Source organism: Notechis scutatus, chromosome 2, assembly GCF_049901735.1.
Source record: "Notechis scutatus isolate UNSWTSFEM ecotype Mainland chromosome 2, rNotScu1.2, whole genome shotgun sequence".
NCBI classification, from domain to species: domain Eukaryota; kingdom Metazoa; phylum Chordata; class Lepidosauria; order Squamata; family Elapidae; genus Notechis; species Notechis scutatus.
Window position 1 is genome coordinate 24,297,649 of NC_142010.1, and position 19,345 is coordinate 24,316,993.

Consider the following 19,345-nt stretch of genomic DNA (forward strand, 5'->3'; position numbering starts at 1 on the left):
GTACCAATTTTTGCTAAGGCGGCACTTGGGAAACTTGCAAATGAATTTATAGATTGCTACGTTTAAGAGAAGTGGAAATCAAATTGCGATTTCAGGGGAATTAAGCCTCCTTGGCTGACCCACTGGATCTCAAAAATTAGAGCTGCGCGCATGCAGGAAGTTATTTCTTCCATCTCCCCCACCCCTTGGATGCTTTGTTGCCCCACCTAAAGCCTCCCCACGTGCACGTTTCCCGGGACCGCAGCAACCCCCAACCCTGCTTCTCTGTGCCCCGAAGGGACCCCTTCATTCATTCATTCACTCAATCGCTTACCACGACGTTCCCCCTCCAGTCCGCTGCACGCTTCCTTCCTCGGGTTCACATGCCGCCGAGCCGGAAGCGGGCAAAAGTCGCGGCGGAAACAATGCAAGGCTCTCTGTGGATGTAGGGAAACGCAATCGGAGAATTTGGGACCAAAAGCGAAAGTCTTCAATAGCTACGGACGTTTTTTGAGGACGGTGGGGGTGGTGTCATTCTACCTTTAGCAAATCTATGATTGCTTATTCTATCCCATGACTATTATTAAGTGTTGTACCTGATGACACTTGATGAATGTATCTTTTCTTTTTTACATTTGCACCAAGACAAATTCCTTGTGTGTCCAATCACACTTGGCCAATAAAGAATAAGCCGGCGAAAACCCTCCCGCATTAAATTATAGTTTCATTCAAGCGGGTGGGAGGCGCTTCTCATAAAAGCCTTTTAAAAAAAACTACTGAACATCTATCCCTAATTGGTTATTTCCACCAATCTGATTGTCCACAGCAATGCATGTATTTTTATATAATTTTGATAATATATTTTTATATAATTTATAATACACACTCGCTGGAGTTCTTCCTGTAGAACAGAAAAGAATAGATGTAGCTGTGGCTTAGCTGTGTGATCTTTACTACAGAGAACTTGGATATATTTCGTATATCTATCTACATCTATATAAATATATAAATATGTATATGATGTGACACACATACATGGGGTATAGGGAGGGCATGTATATGTATGAATGTGTGAGTCTGTGTGTGTATATACATTAATACACATGTATGAACGGAGGTCTGTGTGTATATACATTAATACACATACGAACGTGTGAGCCTGTGTGTATATATACATTCATACATACACACGCGCTCTCTGTACTCCATGCATTACATCCTATATACATGTTTATATATTTATGTAGATGTAGATAGATATACGAAGTATATGTAAGGACTCGGTAGTAAAGATCACACAGCTAACTCAGAGCTACATCAATTCTTTTCTGTTCTACAGGAAGAACACCAGCGCGTGTACATAAATTATATTAAAATATCTTACAAAAACGTGTCACATCATATACACAAATATACAGTCTCTCTTCATACTCTTTTCTACAAGCGCACCAACGTGCCTACCGTCCCTGTCCTATTGTTTCTCTTATTCTTTTATTTTTCTTATATGTACCCATTTCATGTATTCACAACTATGTATACGCTTATACTTATTATCTTGTAAACAATTGGCAAATCAAATAAATAAATAAATAAATAAATAAAAATAAATAAATAAATAAAACACTCCACATATACACAGCCCACCAATGTGTTTGTTATGGAGGACGATCGCCTTGATAAAACCCATGATAAAAATTTCCGGAAGTGAACCCTACACCTTTTCTATCTCTAGGATTACATTTTTTTCCCTTGGTGTCAATGGCTGCGCCGTCACGGGTGCGGGCGGAAGTCGCTGTCTGAGCTCTGTTCCTAGGCGGTGCGTTTCTGGGTTGTCCGTCGGGGGCTTTTCTTGCGAGACGAGCGGACGGTAGAAAGAAGCGCCTTCGCCTGCCAGTAGGAGCGCCATGTCGGGACGCGAAGGTAGCGCTCGCCTGGTTGATGGCTGGGTTATGATGGCGGGAAAGAGAGCGGGTGGGGAGGATTGCGGGGGGACTGGTGGCAGAAGTGCAGGGGTCTCTGGTGGGGGGAGAGGCTCTGGTGTGCTAATATTTGGGAGGGAGGGGGACCTGCTGGAAATCCTTTTGGTGCATGCGTGGGGGAGAAGGCTTCAATTCAATCCTCTATAATCTGCCTCCTTCCTGGTTTCTTTGACTCCAAGCCCTATCATGCCCAGCAATTAGAGTTATGTTGGATGGGTGTGATAGGAGCGTCCAGCCTGGTCCATCTGGAGAAGCTAAACATAGTTTGGGTATGTTCAGTTTTTTGTTTAGCCCTCTGACAGTTTGCTTTAGCACAGTTAAACAGATAACAGGTAATCAGAGTTGGAAGGGACCTTATAGGTCATCTAGTCCAACTCCCCCCGCCCAAGAGGAAGAGACTACACCATTTCTGACAAATGGCAGTCCGATCTCTTCTTGAAGGTTCCTCCAGGTACGCTGGGACTTCAAGCCCCAGAATTCCCAGCCACGAAGGTATTCTGGGAATCCCAGCATTGATAGAAGATGCCAGATTGGGAGATGTTGCTAATTGTGGGCTAATTTCATATGATCTCCTTCGCTATAGGTGGAAAGAAGAAGCCTTTGAAACAAGCCAAGAAGCAGTCGAAGGAATTAGATGAGGTGAGAAAAAAACGAGAGAAGAAGGTTGGGGCTGCTGGTCAAATTGCATGATTTAAGAAGATGGTTAATGCTCCGTGTTCATTTTTAACTCTAGTTGGTAAATGTCTTTACAGGAAGATAAAGCTTTCAAGCAGAAGCAGAAGGAGGAACAAAAGAAACTGGATGAGATGAAGGCAAAAGCTGCTGGCAAGGGCCCCCTTAGTAAGTTGCTTTCTCTTAAATTCCCTGTAAATAAGGGATCGTCTCTAGCGATGGAGCTACAGAAGAGTTCAGGATAAAGAAATACCAGAAAGACTTGTGATGAAATTAGTGGTGAATCACAAGACTCAGACACTCAACATTTTAGTCTCTGCTTTTTAAAAAATATATACCGTATTCTACTATTCTACTATTCTAATATATATATTCTACTTAGGGGAGTGGGATAAAGAAAATATTCCTCTTGCCACTTTTTTCAGTAGAATTTCAAGTTTGATTTTGTCTGGAATCTTAGCTAGTAGACCCTTAATTGGGTAAGCTGCTTAACATATTTGTGAAACTATATTTATTCTCGTCAATGGAACTTATGAGGATAATTATTAGGATAAAGTATTTTTCCTGCCCTTGCCTTTCAGATGTATTGCCTGTGTAGCTCATATAGTATTGTTGCCAATCAGTATGATATAGTCTAACATGTCTAGATAGCACCGAGCTAGGATAGAGTAATAATACATCCTTCGACTGGGTTGGTCATTGGAACTTATTGGAGGGTAAAGCTAAGTCATGTTGTAATCTTTCTAATTGTATCTTGATAACATTTTCTTATATTTAAACACTTCCTGGGTTCATTTTGCATATTCAAGGCATTAAGCTTGATCATTTTTAGATGGAAGCATGTTTTGTCTGAAAGTAATCTGGGTAGTCAACACGTCATATTTTCCAAATGTGCAGTATTTTAATCCAAAAAGGAAAGGCAATAGAAAACATTGCAACATTTCTAGAAATCAAAAAAAAAATGTAGGCTGATTCATAGAAAGAATCTTCTGTAGAGATTTATCAGAAGGTAAAACAATCTGACAAGGAAGCAGCAGCAAATCACTTCTGAAATAAATTGAAGAACGTTATACAATGATGTCCATGTACTCATGAGCAATTGAGCTGAACTTCAGGGAGCATTTATCTTTAAACCTCAGGCTGAGAAATAAGGTCTTCGGGTTTTTTTCCCCCTCTCATGCTATCTGTCTAAAACCATTGGTAATCTCTCTCTCTCTCTCCCCCCACTCTTTATTTTTTTTTTGCAGCTGGAGGTGGGATTAAAAAATCTGGCAAGAAGTAGAGTGTTCTCTGAGACCATGATGGCAAGAAAAACAGAATGAGTTCCTTCCCCTTTGAAGCTTAGCAGTAGGAGGAATTTCTAAGCTAATGTTGCGGGAAACATTAATATAAGCACCTTTGTACATTTCGTTCAAACAAAATAAAGTATTGGTTTGTTTTAATGACTGCTCACTCTTTCAGCTATGGTGTTTCTTTTGGTATTCAGAAAATGGAGGATATGAAAAGGGAGGTCAAGGGCATGATGGGAACTGCATATTTGGAGGTACTAAATTGAGGGAAGATAATTGTAGCTTCTTGTTCAGAATGGGTTTCCTCATGTCTTAATATAGTTTGAAAGAGAAAGAGATGTATTAATTGTACTGTGTTGATAGTGTTTACAGATAGTCCTCGGCTTAATGGACACAATTGAGCCCAACATTTCTGCTGTTAAGACATTTGTTAAGTGAGTTTTGCCCCACTTTACGACCTTCCTTGCCAAAGTTATTAAGTGAATTACTGCAATTGATAAGTTAGTAACCCAATTGTTAAATGAATCTAGCTTCCCCATTGACTTTGCTTGTCAGAAGGTTGCAAAAGGAGATCACATGACCCCGGGACACTGCGACGGTCGTAAGTATGAACCACTTGGCAAACATCTGAATTTTGATCAGGTGGGGATGCTGCAAACATCGTAATTGTGAAAAATGGTCGTAAGTCATTTTTTTCAGTGCCGTTGTAGTTTCGAATAGCCACTACATCGGGTCCCCAAACCTAACAACTTTAAGACTTGTGGACTTCAACTCCCAGAATTCCTCAGCCAGAAAATCGAGGACTACCTGTACTAGCAATCATAACATTTAAAGGAATATTTGGTGATGTTTGGAAATTTAGCTTACATTTGAAATCCTGCATGGCTATAAATTGGGAAATTACTCAGATGTTTTACCGAAGCCAGATAAACTTAGAAACACCCAACATGCATGTCAGTACACTGCATGCATCTCAGCTTGTGTGATGCAGGCAACAGTATGTTGGTTTGCAAACTAATAGCAATAGCACTTAGACTTATATACTGCTTTGTAGTGCTTTACAGCTCTCTCAAAGCGGTTTACAGAGTCAGCCTATTGCCCCCAACAATCTGGATTCTCCTTTTACCCACCTCAGAAGGATGGAAAGCTGAGTCAACCTTCAGCCTGGTGAGATGCGATCTGCCAAATTGCAGGGAGCTGGCTGCTGCAGAAGTAGCCTGCAGTACTGCGCTCTAACCACTGCATCATTGAGCATAAATGATGCTGGCTTGCCTAGAACAGCATACATACATGGATGGGATAAAACTGGGATTTGAATGGCTGGCATTGTTCTTACCTTTAGCAGAAAATGTTGCATACAGAGCAGGTACGACAGATACATGCAATTTATGAAATGATATATGGACAAGGTGAAAACCAGCATGGTCTCATGGATAGAAAAATATGGAAAAGCATTATTAATTTTCAGATTTCATTTCTTTGCATAGCATTGTTTACTCCAAAAAGGGAAATATTACACAATGGGTAAACAATGTTAGACAAGGAAATGGAGTTTGAAGTGGTAAAACAAAGACAAGATATTCAAACAGGAAATATATTCAGTTTCTTTCAGGTATATCCTAATTTCTTCTTGATCATCAGTCACAGATTTTATTGGCTTTGGGGTCAGAGGATAAGTTTGAACTGATTGGACCAAGCAAACTTGCAAAGTTTGATGAGGAGTACAGGATGCAATTAATGATTATTTTACACTGGATAATCTGGTCTAGAAATTGAGTTATTTGTTAGCTTTGGCAGAGCAATAGCATTGCTAAAGCACAAGAAGAGGAAGACCAGCAAAAGCTGTTTAGGGGTTCAAGAAGTGCAAGGATTTTATCATATACCAGGACACTTGGGCAGAAGAGAAACCAATCTTCTGAATTTTGAAAGACATTCAGCCAGAACTCAAGCTTATCGGTGTATGCATTTTGATGAAAAACCCTACAAATGACTTGACTGTGGCAAAAGCTCTGGAGTCAGCTTCAGCCTGAATAGGCATCAAAGAATCCTTCTTGGAAGGAAGCCCCATAAATGCAGTCAGTGTGTGTCAGCCCTTTGAGGTAGTCCAGACAAGAGAGCAAAATTAAAAAAAAAAAAAAAAAAATATTTTCAATTCAATAAAACACAAAAAAAAAACAAAAAAATACCCCTCTCTTCCACAACACCAAAAAATATATGAATACAAATATAACACTACTTATTCTAAGTTTACAATAACAGAATCTTTTAGGCCTGGAAGCACTTTCTGTGATGGTATATGGGAAAGGACCTTGGGAGATGCTGCCTAGGGCAATGATAAGATAAGACCACTTAGCCTGCAACTGGATAGTCAGAATGGTAAGAAACTGGGAAGAGACCCTCCCTAGTTTCTTGGGCTGTGAAAGAGAAGGTGAAAGATCTGTAAGAGGGATAAATAAAGTCCAGCCACTAGGAGGAACTGTCCAGGGAGGTTGGACTCATTCTATACCGGTCAGTCCTTGCTTCACTTCCTTGCAGCATTTGGTCATCCGCATGGCTCAGCTTAAAAGGAGCCTGCTTATATGTAGTACTTACCTTTTGGTTGCATTTTTTTTGCATGTTCAATTTCCAAAGCAGGGCAAAATGAACATATTTTAATTGTTGCATTTACTGGAAATACTGAAGGAGTTCTTAGGTGGGGAAAGTTATTTGTTTTGTTTATATTTCATATTTCTTAACTGCCCATCTCCCTCATTACTTTTAATCTCTCAATTGGCAGACAGTGAGGAAAGGAAAAAGAGAAACCTTGCCCTTTACAGAATAGGCAAAGTTCTTTCCTTTTGTGGATTAAAATTTCTTGGCTGGGAGAAATGCAAAATGATTTGGTCAACTGCTGTGAAAGTCAGAATCAGTTTATTAATAGGAAGGCAGATAGGAAGAAATCTCACAGTGTTCCTAGGATTAATCTAATAAGTGGGTAAGAAAACCCCTTTCTTATACTTTTTCAGGTCCTTTGATTTGGAAGTGAAGCCTTTGATTTGTGTGTGTTGAATTCCTGTCTCTTTGAGATTGGAATCTTGGTTTTATGGTCCTGATCCTTTGTAGTTGCTTGTTTGCTATCATGTTTCCTGCTGTGCCTTTTGGTTTGCTTTTCACAAGTTTTTTTATAGCTTGCCATATTTGATTTCTATGGGAAAGGATCTTAGCTAGTTTGTAGGGTTTTTTCTCTGTAATTTTCTCCTTCCTTTGTTGTGAAAAGTAAGCTGGTTCCAGCTATTTTAATAGCCCTACTTGACAAAGGGTGGGGGCTGATGGAGCTGACCCTGCTTGTGTTTTCACCTCTTCCTTTCTTCTAATGTTTTCCTAGAAGACAGGGGAATCACAACTTCCAACAACAGCATATTTGCACATGCTGAATCACGTATTAAACTGACCACAGGTGAACAATTTGCTGTACAAGTCACACCAAGCTGCATACTGAGACCAATTCTGACTTGCTGGTTCAGCATTTTGGCCAGTATTTGGGGTGTCTGCAAGTTATGGCCAAAGGCAGAGTTTCAGTCTTGTTGTTGGGGCCGCTATCTTGACTTTTTCAACAATACTGTATTCCAGCCTGCATCAGATCATTTAAAAAAAACAACAACTGAGGAGGCACTGCAGTGAGACCATTTCCATTTTGTGGCTGATCTTAATGTTTCATCCATAGCTAGAATCCAGAAAAGTAGTGTTACTTTCAGATTAACTCACCTAGACATGTCCTGAGGAAATAAGAGTTCATTAAATGGAGGGAATAGGTTTCTTTCCCAATTTGGTACTGAGGAAAGAAAAAAAGCCTTGGCCTTTAAGGAAAAACCGCAAAGTTCTTTCCTTTTGTGGATTCAAAGTTACAATTCCCCCCTCTTCTAGGGAAACAGCCCCCACCCTTTGTCAAGAAAGGCTACTAAAATACCTGGAGCCAGCTTACTTTTCACAACAAAGGAAGGAGAAAATTACAGGCAGGAGATACAGAGAAAAAACCCCTACAAACTAGCTAAGATCCTTTCCCATAGAAATCAAATAGATGGCAAGTTATAAAAACTTGTGAAAAGCAAACCAAAAGGCATGGCAGGAAGGAAACATGATAGCAAACAAGCAACTACAAAGGATCAGGACCATAAAACCAAGATCCCAGGAAAAGATCCCAATCTCAAAGAGACAGGAACAACACAAACACAAATCAAAGACTTCAAAGAAAATCAAAGAAGTGTATAAGAGAGAGGTTTTCCTACTCACTTATTAGATTAATCCTAGGAACGCTGTGAGATTTCTTTTTACCTGCCTTCCTATTAATAAACTGATTCTGACTTTCAATGCAGTTGACCAAATCATTTTGCATTTCTCCCAGCCAGGAAATTTGAATCCACAAAAGGAAAGAACTTTGCCTATTCCTTAAAGGGAAAGGCTTCTTTTTTCCTTTCCTCAATTGGCGACTGGTGGCTTCCCAGCCAACCTAGCCACCGGATGGGGTCCGGAGATCAAAACCCAGCCGGATGGACTGGGGAGAGCATCCACGGACCCTTCCCTGGGAGGCATTGGGTAGTAAAGGGACTCCTTGAGATTTGAACTCAACAGCGGCTTGAAAGCAGGTGAGTACCTCTTTAAATTTCAAATCCTAGAACTGTGGGGAGTGGAAGAGAGAGTGAAATGCTGTGGGGGGGGGGGGCTTTGCCTGCTGGAAAACAGCTGGATCCCACCTCCATTGACCTCTAGCCGCACCCCAACCTGCTACTAGTTCAAAAAGAGCAGTGACCAGCAGGATTGGGAAAGCAAGGTGGGGGTCACGGAGTGTGAGGCCTTCTGAAGGATTCAAGGATAAGTGGGATATGAAGTGAGAAGCTTAATGGGAGAAAGTAAGGCAGGAAAAACTCTGGACCTTCTATCACCTTCACACTCTTTTCTTCAGATACTGTAATTTTAGCTTACATACAAATATGGCAGGAAGACAATTCTAACAAGATGTGGCAGGTGTGGGCCAGTTATGTAAACCCACAACTTTTGACTCCATAAATTCCAGGGCTCCATATATCCCCTTAATCCTGGGAAAAGGCCATATATACAACTCATTTTTAAAACTGCAATTAATGGCAATCAGAAATGAATTGGGGGGAAAAAAGAATGCAGGGAGAAATCAAGTCATCCCACATACAGTATGTAAACGCTGCAACAACAGTGATGGCCATGTACAAATAAATGGCTTCCTTACTCAAATGTAAGGAATGTGTGATGCTGTAATTGCATATTAGTTAAACAGTATATATTCATTCTCACAATTAATCCATTTATGGAGAATCCCAGAAACTGAATCATACTGTCTCCAAGTCTGAATTCACACACAGTTGGCTAATTTGTGGGTTGAGTGAACAAGAGGAATTTTTAAGACTCACACTTCCTTAAATCCGCTCAAATACTCTCACAGCTGGAAAACCTTTGATACAGACCACCCAGCTTCCAAAGGCACTCTGCACAATCTCAGAGAGCCTCACGCCCTCGCCCTGCCATTGAGGCAGGGAGTTCCCAGCAGGCCGCTGCGAGATTCCCCCTTCGTCCAGCAGGGGGCTCTGGCGTTTGCATCAGGAGGCGGCTTGGCTTTGTTTGAACGGGGCCGCTTGGCAGCGTTCAGTTAGTTTCCTGGGTCAGAGGTAGCTCTTGATGCAAGCAGCCGCCTCCTTCTGCTCTTCCATTGTAGGCGAGGCGGGCGAGTTGCAGGCGCGCGGCTGCTCTCGCGCCCTTCCCCGAAGCCCGGGAGGCGCGCGGCGGCGATGTAGGCGGGCGCACGGGCCATTTGCACCCCGGCTCCCCGGCACAAAGCGGCTCCGCGGCTTCTCCGCCTCTGCCAACCCGTTTGCGGCTTCCGCGGGACGCGGCGCCCGCCGCTGCCGCCTTTATGAGCTCGGGCGTCCGGGAGCACAAGGTAGAATGTCCCCGCCAAGCCCCCGGGAGTGGAGAGCGGCGGGTCGAGTTGCAAGTCTTTGCATTGCTACCCTCCTCCTGGGGTGGGAAGAAAGGATGAGCAAGCGAGGAAGCATAGTGTCTCTGAGCATACGCAGAATACCTTTCCTTTCTGAACTGTCTTCTGTTCCCTTCTCCCACTCCGGGCGAAATGCAAAGTGTCGCTTATAGATGATAGTCTACTATAAGGCTTCCTATTATCTTAGTGATAGCAGGTGTGAGTGGAAGCCTTTGTATTCTGAATGTCTTCCTGTTCCTTAATCAAAACGACCCTTGTCTTTGTAGTGAGTAAATGAAATGTTTTGGAATAAAGTCCTTATAGGATGTGCTTTACTTGATTGTTTGCTTGAGGAAGAAATGAACTAGAATTTATAAATGATGGCCCTTAGCAGAAGATGGGGTGGGGGGAGTGTGTCGTTTTATTAGGTTTTTTTTTTTTTTTACTGTTACAGGACATTAATGACTGTCCAATCTAAACTTAGGCAAATATGTCTGGCTTTATAAGTGCAGTAAATTGCTGCTTGCCGACATCAGAATCTGGTCCACCCTCTAATGTTTGAAGCACCCATTCAGTCCCCTTGACCCTTTCTAGGGAATGCAGGATTTTAAATTCTGAATATTATTTTATGTGTAAAAAAACAAAAATGGAACAAAACCCCAAACTTTCCAACAATCATACTGTACTTTTAAGCATGTCTAACACATATGTGCTATTAGTAACATTTAAATAATTTAACATGGTAAAATAATGAAGGGGGTTCTCGGTACTCTCTGAACTTAGTTTGTTTGCAGACATTTTGTTATGCAACTAAGTAACTTCATTGTGCCTTGTGATGTTACTAAATTGGGTAATGAAATGCCTGTAAGCAAATAACCAAGAACAGGGAGCACCAAGAACTCCAGAGGCAAGTTTTTCACGTCATTTTTAATTGATAAGAGCATGGTTATTCTTCGAACCTTGTAGCGTAGATTTTCCTGCATAGAATTGGTAGGAGTCCTGCAAATTTTACTCCACTTCAGTGTGTACTTTTTTAAGAAGTTGTTTGCATTGCAAGTCTGCAGATAAATTGGATCTTTAACAGAAAAGTAGGTGAATTGGTGGGAAATGATTAAAAAGTGGAAGTCAGAAGATAATAGGTCACATGGAAAAAAATTTCCAGGAATGCAGCTTTTCCAGAAATGAGAACAACAACACTGGACTGTGAATGCTGTGGGCTTACATTTGTGTGGTGAGGGAGGCTTAAAGTATAGATGTTTTTCCTGTTGTGTGAATTCTCCAACCTTAACTGTACAACATATTGACTCCCCCACCAGGTAAGAGGAGGTCACAGGATGAGCCATATGGAGAACTTTAGCCCGGAGGAGGCTCGGTCTCAGCTGGTGACCAAAAGAAAATTGTTTAAGATGCTAAGCTTAAGCCCTGGACACAGCCAAGCCCGCGTGTCCGAAACAAGGGAGAAGAAAATACCATCAATGACATGGCCTGTGAAACCAGTGCATACCATCAAGAAACGCAAAGCCTTCTTGGTGCATCGGGGTACCCAAACCGAAGAGATCCCGGATATCTGCATTGAATGTGGGAAGGTCTTCATCCAGAACTCCAGCCTGATTAGCCCGTGGCCTGTCCAGAGCGACGATAAACCGCACAAGTGTTCTGAATGTGGGAAAAGCTTTTCTGTCCGTTCCAGCCTCAACCGACACCAGAGGATCCACACCGGGGAAAAGCCGTACATCTGCCTCGACTGTGGCAAGCGATTCAACGACAAGTCCAACCTTACTCAGCACCAACGGATCCACACGGGCGAGAAGCCCTACGAGTGCATTGACTGTGGCAAAAGCTACAGCCGCAGCTCTCACAAGAAGAAGCATTTGAAGGAGCCGGTGGAGGAGCCCCAAGAAGCCTGCCCCCCGGTGGGCAGGGCCAACGCCATTGACGAGAAACCCAAAGCGAAACAGAAGGCGGAAGTGATGAACACGTGTACGGAGTGCCTGCGGAGTTTCGGCCACAATGCTGACCTGATCAAGCACATGCGCATCCACACGGGGGAGAAACCCTACAAGTGCAACATCTGCGAGAAGAGCTTCAACGTCAGTTCTAACCTCTTTCGACACCAGAGAATCCACACTGGCGAAAAGCCGTATGTGTGTACCGAGTGTGGGAATTGCTTCACTGACAAATCGACCCTGGTCCAGCACCATCGGATCCACACCGGGGAGAAACCTTACGCTTGCCGGTTCTGTGGCAAATGTTTCAGCCACAGCTCCCACCACAAGAGACATGAGAAGATCCACAACCGAGAGAACCCCCTCTTTGCCTACCCGATCCCCTTGTTTTAACAGGTTGCTCCCATGGGAAGGGAAGGTAGAGATAACTGTGTCTTGGGGAACTTCCTTTATTTTTGTTTCTGAAGAGTGTAGGACCCTTTTGATGGATCTCTGCCCCAGAAAGTTTGCTTTCAATTGACTATAACTTAGCAATGTCTAAAGATGTGGTCAGTTCTAAGTGATACAGATCAGCCTTTTCCTGCCTGAAATATTCTATGACTGTGTTCTTTAACCTTGGCTGATGGAAGATGTGCGGACTTCAACGCCCAGAATTCCCCAGCTAGCTTGCTGACTGGGGAATTCTGGGAGCTGAAGTTCACACATCTTCCAGCAGCCAAGGTTGAAGAACATTGCTGTAGGGGTGTTGAACTGCAGTTTTCTGGGAATTTTATGAGGCTACGGTTCAATGCAGCTGCAGCACATTGATTTGGAGAAAACTACGGGGTAAATTAGAATGAATGCTTAGATGTGCTGAATTTTGCTCAGAGCCTTGGAATATTCCAAATTCCAGGTGGGTATTCAGAGTTATCAATGTTTGGTTATTTCTCAAATAGGTCCTTCACAGGAATATTGGGGATACTTTGAAATCCTGTATATATCACTTCTGTTTTTATATGGAAAACTATCAAATTATTTATTGATAATCTCCAAATTGTATTTAATTATGAGCGAACCTCCTGGTGATTCCCTTGTGTTGATTCCCTTTGTTTCTGGCTCACCTAAAACAGCCTTTCTCTCGGCCCGGGGATCTCCAGGTATGCTGGATAGTGGCTCCCATCCTCCTCCGTTTCAACCTGGGGAGGATGGGAGTTGTAATCAGATACATCTGGGTAGACTGGACTGAGAGAAGCTGGATTGAACGGACCAGGCCACAAGTGAAGAGAGATGGGAAGGCTCCCAATCTCTATGTAAAGACTCTGTGGAGTAATTTAGACAAGGTGTAAAATTGCCTGAATGAGTCTTTGGCTTTAGGGGAGAATGATATTTCCTGACTCTCTACAACTATCTACTAAATTAGGAGGCCCAAGTGAATGAACCTTGTGTTTTGATGGACTGAGATTTTTTTTTCCCTCCAGATTTCTTGTGTGGTTAACTGAGTGGGTTGAATTCCCTTGAGGCCTCTCTGAAAATTATGTTTGTAAAATCTTGGATCTGTTGTTCTTTGCTGCTCTTTCTCAGCATTGGGCAATTAGGAATGGACGTCCAGCAGCTGAAGATGGTCATAATTCTCTAATGACAGGAAGACAAATTGTGCGTTGGCACTTTAAGAGACTGTTGTGTGGCTATTGTGCTTGGACTTCTCCAGGCCAGAGACTCCCTCAGTTGCCCAGGGGACTGAGGAGGTGTGTACATGTATGTCTGTGTGGGTGGGTGTCACACATGTACACACAGACTGGTTAAAAACCAAACTAAGCAAGGTGGGATCTGAAAATAACTCAACACACCTGGATTAGCGGACCACTAAACATGAATGCAATATGTAATAAAATGGAGGATATTTGTACTTTTTTGTGGTGAGCTGGTCACGTATAGATAGCATTTATTCCACCATGAAGAATCTTACCAAAATTCTCAGTGGACCTTGAGTCCTGTTTTTCTAATGCTTTTTTTTATTTTTTATTTTATTTTATTTGAAACATCACAGCCTTCAGGACATTGGAATGTCCAGAAGAGCTGCAGTCACCTTATCCCTTAATTTCTGTGTATGTTCTGATTTGTTAAGTCCAGTTTATGTTCAGATCCATGTTCTCTCCAGTTCTGATCCATCTAGCAGTCCCTGCTACTCAGACTGGAGAAAATTTTATTTGAATCTTGGTACTTTGCAGGCAGAGTTGTTTCTTCTGTGCCTCGGGTTCTTGTCTATATTTAAAAAAAAGAAAATTGGAGAGAAAGAAAAGATCCATCAGGAATATGTGGTGATCTACTAACCAGAGAGTTGTGTTGATTAATTAATGAAAAGAAGGCAAATAATGTTGAACTTTAGAAGCCAGCTGAGGCTGTATATCTAGATCTAACAGAAGTAGCCAGAAAATGAAAAATAAGTTACACAGTGGGGAAGGTTTGGAATTAGCTGTCCATAGAAGAGTGTTTTTTGCTGTAGTGAAATAATTTTTGTGGCTACCTTTTATCCTTTCTGTAGATAACCTTTATGAAAATATTTGTCATTTAATAGAATCTGATAGGACCTTTTACCTATTGTAGCAATTGATTCTACAGGTTAATTAAGGCTTTTTAGTTATTACTGATGATACTGAGAAGGTAAGGATAAGTGTTCCCTAGTTCTACAGATAGAGGGGGAAAAGAACAACAACAACAACAAAAACCCCACAAAGCATTCCAGTTGCTTCTGTTTGCATTTTTTTTAATGTTCAACAGAGCAATATCTTGGTTAACATGGGCATTTGGAATGTTTTCACATTATTTTTAAGAATTTTGGTTTTGCGCTTTGTGTGGGTTTGTTTTCTTTCTTTGTTTGTTTTTAAGTTGGCTTGGTACAACCTGACCTCAAATATTTGTGCTGTTCTGTCTGCAGCATAATCTCTGAAGTATCACTGCAGCGCCGCCCGCAGTCTAACATTCATTACGTTGGTCATTGCAGCATTTGGCACAACTCTACCCCAAAGTATTTTGCAATGGCATAGAGTGTCTTGAGTCAGTGGTGGGATTCAATTTTTTTTACTACCGGTTCTGTGGGCGTGGCTTGGTGGGCATGGCAGGGGAAGGATACTGTAAAATCTTCTCCAGTCAGAGGTGGGATTTGCAATTTGAATGAAATTCACCGAATTACTCAAAATTTCCGCTACCGGTTCTCCAGAACTGGTCAGAACCTGCTGAATACAACCTCTGACTTGAGTGCTCAAAGCACCATTTCCTTTTGTGTTTTTACATTCTTGGATAACCAAGACAATGAACCTTTGTATCCCCAGAAGCTCATTTGAAAGAATTAATGGGGTTTTCTAAGTTAGTAAACTATGAAAGGTTCCATACCCGTCTACTGAAGATCAGTTTCACAAAGGGGAATTGTGTCCTAGTTCACTTTTTTTAAAGGGTGATGCATCAGCGGTAGGGAACTTTTCTCCCTCCAAATTTATTTGGTCTCCAGTTTGTAGCAGTTCCCTGCTGCTGCAGAGTAGAGTAGAGTACCATTTCTCCACCTTCTCAACTTTATGAAGTCTGGACTTCAACTCCCAGAATTCCCCAGCCAGCATGGGTGGCTGGGGAGTTCTGGGAGTTGAAGTCCAGACTTCATAAAGCTGCTAAAATTGAGAAACTCTGGTCTGGAAGATGACATGCTCCCATTCCTGGTAGATCAGTCAAGGCCTGCTGATTGTGAGAAATGGAAGGAAAGTCAGGTCCAGTGCAGGTAGCATAATTAAATACCAGATGTTGAAGGCAAAGAGGTGGTTTATGTTCCATCCTGTAACTAATGAAAATCTTTCAGTTTCTAGATGGGTCATCATAGAGTCTTGCATTATATTACTCTTCCCTCCAAACTAAGCTGGTCTGCAAAGAGGAGAAGATAATCCAACATTCTTAGCAGATGCTAAACTCTGTCAGACTCAATGAGTCTGAATTAGTAAGGTTATTGCCAAATGTTCCTTCTCACTCTTGCTTACCCCAATACTCCCACGGTGTTACATATAGTTGGTACACTAAGCTTAACGATAGAACTTGAATGAACTATAGTACCATTAGCCATCTATGAGGTGTTTATGGTCCATAGGTTTCCCAGTGCACTGAGTTTTCCCACAGTCTTGCCCATCTGTTTTTCAAGGCAAACTTTCATATTAATTTCAGGTATAAATACATCTCTATACACCAAATAACTTTCCCTTCATAGGGAGGGTTACCTTACTGGATCTCGCAAGGAAACGGTGGGGGAACCTGGAGCTCTGGATTGGTGGGTATTGAAACCTGCTCCCCATAGTGACTACCGTTGATTTAGAGCACAGCTCGGGATGTCTGTGTGTCTGCGTGAGTCACTCCCCCCCCCCCCAGAAAAAGGTAATGTATAATTTTAAAGCAATCGTGTTATTACAGTGAATGGAGATTTATAATAAATTAATAGTATATGAATAGTATCTTAAGCATTTCCCTGGTGAATGAAAATTAAAAAATAAAATAAAATCCAACCTGTTCTGTTCAAGTTTTCCTCTTTCTACTGTTCTGTTCTAAATTCCACCACCGATTGTACTTCTAGGGCAGATCTGGGCATTTTACGCATCTGGCCTTTTGTCTGGCTCCTCCTAATTTCAACTGGAAATTAAAAATAAGATGTAAGTAAGTGTATGCCCGGCATGCAATTGACTTTACCGTATTTTGAAGATGACTGCTTCTTATTTTCAGTTTGTATGTGTGCGTGCATACCTACGAACCTTCACAGCCAGGGGTGGGATGCTATCGGTTCTGCCCGGTTCTATAGAATCGGTAGCTCTGAAGAGCAGCAGACACAGAACCGGTTTTGGGTCTGCTGCTGTTTGGCCTACCCGCCCGCCCAGGCTCTTACCTGTCCTTTATTTCCTGCTTTTTCAACCGCAGCTGCTTTGCACGGCACAGCTGAGGTTGAAAAAGCAGAGAAAAAGTGGCTTTTCAAATGCTGCCCACCCACGCACAGTGCTTTTTAGCTGTCCGGGCAGCACAGCTGATGGTTTTTTTTACACATGCACGCAGCAAAACGTAGTCACCGAACTGATAGTAATACTGGTAGAATCCCACCCCTGTTCACAGCCCTATTGATTTTGGCCTTTCAAAACAGTCCAATTTCTCATGTGGCCCCTTGGAGAAATTAATTGCCCACACCTGTCCTAGGGGCTCACTTCTTGGGTGATTAAGCCATACATACATAACCTTCATGCTATTTATTCCCTTTTGGGGTAAGCAACGTTACACAAAAGAGCAGAAAGGATGATGTCCCTCTATGGCCCATCCCAAGGGGCTTCCACAAATACTTCCTTGCAACCCAGAGAAATTGTAAGCAAGGTCACCAGCCTCGGTGGCGCAGTGGTTAGAATGCAGCACTGCAGGCTACTTCTGCTGACTGCCAGCTGCCTGCAATTTGGCAGATTGAATCCCACCAGGCTCAAGGTTGACTCAACCTTCCATCCTTCCGAGGTGGGTAAAATTAGGACCCCAGTTCATTGGGGGCAATGATGCTGACTCTAAACTGCTTAGAGAGGGCTGTAAAGCACCGTGAAGTGATATATAAGTCTTAAGTGCTATTGCTATCAGTCACAGTTGTGCCACGTACGGCGTTCCTTCCTAATGGAAGGCAAGTCAAATTTTGCATATTTTGGCCAGGATCCTCCAAATGCAACCGAAGAACAGGTAGCTTATCCTATGCTGAGGTCTTGAATGTAGAAAATGACCGGCAAGTTAATCACACTGGTGTTTGCATCGCACCAATTGTAAAGTGCAACCAGCTGACTGTAGTGGGCAGAAGGAATTACAGGTCTTTTAACTTATGACCAGTGACTGTTCGGGAGGACATCCAAACACGTGTTACTTACGACCCATTCACAAAGTGGTGGGCTGCTGTAGCACACTCATGGTCGTTCACTTTTGCACGCTTCAGAAAGGACCGTAGGGGGCTTGTAGCAGTCCAGAACTTGTGTTAAAGAGAAGCGGAGCTTGTTCTCTGGGGTGCATGACATGATCCTGGAACCGACCACCATTTCCAAAGCACCCACCATTCGGTACAGCTGCCGCCAAAACAGTAGCTGTTTCTGGGATCGCACCATACGGTCCAGGAACAAAGAGCTCGTCCCTAGTGCCAGCGCCTGAGAAAGGTGAGTGTGTGATGGCCAATGTGGGATGAGGCCCAGAGGGGTTGGGAAGCATTTCCAAGGCCTGCAGGGACCCTGAGGGGTGGGAAGGAAAGTGCAGGTTGCCTCAGAGTGGGTGAGGCCTGAAGAAGGCCTGATGCCAGGCCTCCCAGCTTGGCCTCCCTTTGAGGCTCCCCGTTGCTCCACTTAATGACTCGTGTTCATTTAACAACCATATCTCCAATAAGTTAAGCATTCAGCATACTAAGCCCAAATCAGCAAACTACCCATAATTTATCGTGATCCACGAACCGAGACAGAAGTTTTATTGTTCTTTTCCTAAACTGGGAACTTCCTCCCTTGCTAGTGTGTTCTATACTTTTTCTGATGCGTTTTTTGGGGGGAAATTAGACTCCATAACAAAATTTGGTCATACATCTAAGGTTCTTTCAGTGGAACCGCTGAAAAATGGTTTCTAAAAAGATAAGCAGGTAAGCAGAATTGCAATGTTTGGCTATTGTGCCTACTTGTACCCATGACATTATTCTTTTGTTTAGATCTGGCTCCAGTCTGAATCCAAGACATTTTTAGGGCACCGGCCATGTTTTTTTGAAATCTCTTCTATGCTCTTGCATTTGTAGCAGTGTAGCTTTATAACCCTTCGGCTGATGCTGTTTTACGGAGAATATTAGTCCAACTACGGGAGTTATTTCTTCATGCTCTACTGGTGACCATTAGCTGTGAAAAAATTAAAGCAAGTCATGAAAGATAGGACTTGGGAGCTCCAGGTTATAATCTTCAGATACTCATTTGGGCTTTCAGGCTTTCTCCATTGCCTTTCAGCTGCTATGAAACGCTACAGCAAATACGTCCGATCTAATCAGGCTACACCAGATAGGTTGGTGGTCTGTAGGTGATGCAGCCAAGAGAAGAAGGCTTTGCTCCTCAGAAAAGGCAGTGACAGACTTATATCATCCACTGGCTTTATGAAATACCATTTGGGCAAATTCCCTGAGCTTTGAGCCCCTTCGATGCATTTGTTTTACCTCTTAAGATGTCTTTTGCACAGCCTCCTTTGCCTTAATGACCGAAGCATAAAAAGGATTTGCAATTTATATGCAAGTAGTCCTTGATTTACAACAACCAAGACCAGAAATCCCATTGCTAAGCGAGACAGTTCTTGAAGGGAATCATGCTCAATTTTATGATATTTTTTTGCCACAATTCTTAAGTGTAGCTGCTTTGAGTGGCACAGCAGATTGCCTCACACCAGCTGCTGAAGACACAGGGAGAGTGCAGGAGTGCAAGAGATGAGTAGGAAAGCCTCTGTGTGTGTGCAAAGAACACATTTGGT

The 19,345-nt window shown here is 42.5% G+C and overlaps 1 protein-coding gene and 1 long non-coding RNA gene across 3 annotated transcripts; both read left to right on the forward strand.

Moving 5' to 3' along the window:
• The first annotated feature begins 1,736 nt into the window (after positions 1-1,736).
• Positions 1,737-4,072, forward strand: LOC113422227 (uncharacterized). Its single transcript, XR_003372251.2, has 4 exons — positions 1,737-1,899; positions 2,542-2,597; positions 2,711-2,798; positions 3,878-4,072. It is a non-coding gene; the product is annotated as an uncharacterized LOC113422227 (long non-coding RNA).
• Positions 4,073-9,594: 5,522 nt separating this feature from the next.
• LOC148131924 (uncharacterized) lies at positions 9,595-16,376 on the forward strand. 2 transcript variants are annotated; one of them, XM_087954510.1, is made up of 2 exons: positions 9,595-9,873; positions 11,229-16,376. In XM_087954510.1, exons 1-2 carry the CDS (start codon positions 9,840-9,842, stop codon positions 12,239-12,241), a joined length of 1,047 nt encoding a protein of 348 aa, XP_087810636.1. In that variant the 5' UTR covers positions 9,595-9,839; the 3' UTR covers positions 12,242-16,376. The 2 variants fall into 2 exon arrangements, with proteins under 2 accessions (XP_087810636.1, XP_087810635.1); XM_087954509.1 differs by having other exon boundaries at positions 9,596-9,866; positions 11,219-16,376.
• Positions 16,377-19,345: the final 2,969 nt, after the last annotated feature.

Coding starts and splice junctions, on each gene's coding strand:
- LOC148131924 (XM_087954509.1), top strand. CDS start 9,840: ATGAGCTCGGGCGTCCGGGAGCACAAG. Junction 9,867..11,218: donor CGGGCGTCCGGGAGCACAAG/GTAGAATGTCCC, acceptor CTCCCCCACCAG/GTAAGAGGAGGTCACAGGAT.